General features: G+C 40.6%; 1 protein-coding gene across 1 annotated transcript in view; it reads left to right on the forward strand.

Annotated features, from left to right (window-relative positions):
* Window positions 1-3,606: 3,606 nt before the first annotated feature.
* LOC101847513 (26S proteasome non-ATPase regulatory subunit 9) overlaps window positions 3,607-4,339 on the forward strand; it is a 32,461-nt gene continuing 31,728 nt past the window's right edge. Inside the window, exon 1 of the mRNA XM_005103438.3 lies at window positions 3,607-3,734. Coding sequence (XP_005103495.1) covers window positions 3,645-3,734 — 90 coding nt within the window. The 5' untranslated portion in view covers window positions 3,607-3,644. The remainder of the gene's footprint in view (window positions 3,735-4,339) is intronic.

The following is a 4,339-nucleotide window of genomic DNA, read 5'->3' on the forward strand; positions in this document are numbered from 1 at the left end:
TCCATTTTCAATAAGATCAATGAGTTTGACCATCGAGTTTTCACTATTGGTGGCTTCACGGATATCATTCTAGGTGATAGAATTGATCCCTCCTGGAGAGTCTTCTTCACTAGAACACAAGGTAGGGATATCTGGTTGTGCTCTGATAGCCATAAGGAAGTTATGAGGCATGTTCTTCAAGAGGTTGGAGTTGTCAATAGAGACTGGGGTTGCGTCGTCAAATAGGGTGAGGTGAGTAACAGGTCCAACTGGGTGTCGTGAGATAGCATCTGCAGAGACATGCCGGGCAATTTTGAATCTGTATTTCAATGTTTGTTTCTCTTTCAGATTCTTCAGTCATGGGTTGGGGATGGCTTCTAAGCTTCTGTCACCGAACACTTTCTTGGACAAAATGACGAGTTTTTTCTAGGGCATCCTTCAATGGGAGCGTATCTTGATTCAGCCGAGAATATGAAGCGGCTGCCTACTAGTGTGACTTTCCAGCCTAAGCGGCAACAGAATAGCTTGCTTGAGGTTGTTGGAGGTTGCAGTTAGTACAGGTGTGATTAAAGGCAGGACAATGATTCATACGTTGTTGCTTCCCACTGCCATGTCCTACCTTGCAGCAGTGGTTGCAGGCTGTGTTTGAGTATTTGATCGTCATCTGGAGGTCACCCCTGAAGTTGTCTTATCTTCATCTGCCTGTATGTACTGCTTGCTGCATCAATTGCCATAGACATGGCCGTAGGGTTAGGATTCATTCGTCCGGCACAACGTTTTCTGCTTCTTTGGCCTCAATAAAACGGATGGTCTCATCGAGGGACATCTCTTGATAGGCCTGGCCAAGAACGTCGAGGTAGATATCATCATCTGCAAGACCAATGATGAGGGTGTCTCTGATCATTTGATCACTGTAAGACGGTTGGACTCCACACTCACACGAGATGTTATACTAACACACATTCGCTTGGCCTTTGAGGCATGCAGAGAAAGTTCTAGCGGGTTCATCTCTGTTCTGTCGCATTTGTTGAAGTTGTAGTCTAGCCACCATGACATTTTCTTGACGGACGGCAGGGGATTTTATGTGGCCAAGGAGAGTGGGCTCGTCATATGATGTGAGGTTGTTTAAACTCCTGGTTAGGTCCTTGCGGAGGGCCTCATCAAGGAGTTGGAAGATGATGTCGTGTGGCTTGCTTATCTTCTGACCAACCCAGAGCAAAACATGACGTCCATTCTTCGCTTGTCCCAGATGCAGAGACGACCGGGCGCTTCACCTTCTCCGCTTTGACCCCTGTGGCCGTGGGCGCTGTCGTAGGAGCAGTGGCTGGGTGAGCGGTCCTCTCGTGCATGCCGATGAGTTTCAGGAGAACTTCCGGGGCTGTGGTTGAGGGCCATGCAACATCACACTCTGGTGCGGGACATCTGATGTCAGTGATTTTGACTTTGTATGAAAAACTTCTTCTGTCTTTGCTTCTAATTTATTATGTCTTTTATTTCAATAACGATACAAAGCCACGCTTGACACAGGTACCTGTGAAGACACAAACAATATAGATAATTCAAAACAATGCCGCTAGACTGATAACAAGATTTAAAAAACGAGACCATGTCACTCCATTATTAAAAGAACTGCATTGGCTCCCTGTAAAAGAACGAATAATATTTAAAATCTGCGTCATGTGTTTCAGATGTGTAAATAAAACTGTTCCTTTTTATCTACAAGAACTTATCAGTATATATAAACCAGGGAGAAACCTAAGATCATCAAACGATAACACCATACTTGTGACACCTGTAAAATCATACAAATCATATGGAGAGAGATCTTTCTCATATCTTGGTCCATTTATGTAGAACGGATTATCCATGAAACTAAGACAAATAAGAACACCTGATAGCTTCAAAAGACATCTTAAACATGTTCTGTTCCTACAGGCCTATCCTTCATAAGCTTTTAACGTTATCTTTCATTATAGTTGTTCTGTTCCTATGTAGTCTCTCTCTCTCTCTCTCTCTCTCTCTCTCTCTCTCTCTCTCTCTCTCTCTCTCTCTCTCTCTCTCTCTCTCTCTGTGTGTGTGTGTATGTGTGTGTGTGTGTGTGTGTGTATGTGTGTGTGTGTGTGTGTGTGTGTATGTGTGTGTGTGCATTAATGTATACTGCATGAGAAGAAAGGAAGTAGTAAGAAAGGTTTTTGAAAAATGGGTATTCCAATGTAAAGCGCATTGAGCTACTTGTTTGGAAATGCGCTATATAAATGTTATTTATTATTATTATTATTATTATTATTATTATTATTATTATTATTATTATTATTATTATTATTATTATTATTATACTTGAGAGCACACGAATAACAGGTGCGGACGAACATACATACAACATAAATCAACTGAATAGCATCTAGATTGAGGTCATCCCACCGGTAACTCCCCCGTTACCTAAAGTTAGCAGTATCGACGTCTCAGTTAATACGTCGACATTGGCCATGGTACTACCACTGCCGTGCCCACAAGGAGCACTAAAAATTATAAAGTTTTGCTGATGCAAGAACTAAAATTCATAGGTGTAATATAATGTTAAATAGTTTGTTTGTTTTTTAACTGTTCATTTTTATTGGTTTTGTTCATTTGCATACGTCATGCATAATATTAGTGTATAATTCCTTTGACTACTTTTTGCTATGCAACCGTAGTACATGTTAATAGAAAACAACCTCTAAAAAGCAGTTTGAGAGTCTGCAGGGGAGGGCAAAAGTTTGTAAACAAAAAGATCGTCTCTGCGAGATCAGCTCACGTCCTTTTCGTTGTGGGGTTGAGAGTGTTGGCGGTTACTGGACCGTCGGTTGAGAGGAGACAGCGACGATACCAAACTCCGGTAAATTTTTACTTTCACTCCCGCACACAGATGCACTGTTTCAGGGGTCAAACTGCAGTACTGTTTGCTGCAGATGACACATAAAGCCACTAAAACTGTCGAAAATCAATTATTTTCAAGACAATTTCAAATCTAACTGTAAAATCAAATTATGGGTAAAAACAGGGGGGCATGCCCCCCTGAAACCCCCCAGATTTTCTTTTACCACAGTGGGGCAGGCCCCCTGGAACCCCTCAATTGGTACAAAGCACGTCTATCTCGGTTAAAAACAATAAAATATTTCAAAAACTATTAATTTGCGACGGAAATGAAGTTGATATTCGTGTTCTGGGCATCAATATTTAATACCCAAACTCCTAAAATCAACAAAAAAGTAACTTAAAATGATTTTTTAAAATTTCTATAAACAAGAGTTATGAAACACAAGAATGCACGTTTACTCGAAGACTTGTTTCATCAATCAATTATTGGGCCTGGCAGTTAAGGGGTTAAAATATGTCACAACTCGAACAACGACGATCGGGTGAAATCCAGGAATCATTGCTTTTGTCTATTTTGCCATTTGCCCTTGCAATAATTCAAGCCAAAATGTGTAAAGTCAACGTAATAGTGTGACATCTCTGTCAACAAAAGCTATCAATAAAAAAAAGGCTACATTTATTATGATTAGAAATTTAGATATTATACCAGATCAAACTTTTTTTCCACGGAGTAAGATATGATATTTATTAGACTGCTGAGACTAGGCTAGACCTGCGATACATTTCGAAAGTTAAAAAAAGAGAACAAAATGGCGTCGACTCAACGATTCAATGAATTGTGCAAGAAGAAAGCTGAAATTGAAAGCACAATTAAAGAGTTAATGGATTTACTAGAGTCAGTAAGTACAGATTTTGCTGCTTGACAAGTTGTGCTATTTTTCTCCAAGGAAGTCTTGTCTTGACGGAAGTTGTTCCCGCTAAAAGATGACAAAATGACGCATCAATTTTTTTTTCTTCTTTGACTTTGGCCTTTCCTTTGGATTTTGAGTTTCAACAGAACTCCTTCACCACTAGAATATCTAGACTAGGACTAGATCTAGATCTAGATCTAATCTAGCCTAAAAAATGTTCACTTTGACTCAAAGTTGACTTACTTTTTGGGATAATCCGGTTTGGCCCCCAACGATAAAGTAGAATCTTGGGGATGACTTCCGTAACGAGCGACCGCTAGATCTATAATAAGACAGAGCAGAATTGAGGGCTAGGGGTAGGGGTAGATCTAAGGATAGGGTTTGGGTTAGGGTTTGGGTTAGGGTTAGGCCTCTTCTTTACTTTATGGCCGTCGTTATTCTGACTCGAGTCCAAATAATAACATTTTTTTCATGGCCACCTCTATTCTCACCCGGAGTGAGAATAGTGCAGTCGAGTCTTCTTGTGGCTATTCTCACCCGGTGCGCGTTCACCAGATTTTGCGTTCACCCTAAACCACAGAAATCTACACTGT

Source organism: Aplysia californica, unplaced genomic scaffold, assembly GCF_000002075.1.
Source record: "Aplysia californica isolate F4 #8 unplaced genomic scaffold, AplCal3.0 scaffold00372, whole genome shotgun sequence".
In the NCBI taxonomy this organism is placed as follows: Eukaryota; Metazoa; Mollusca; class Gastropoda; order Aplysiida; family Aplysiidae; genus Aplysia; species Aplysia californica.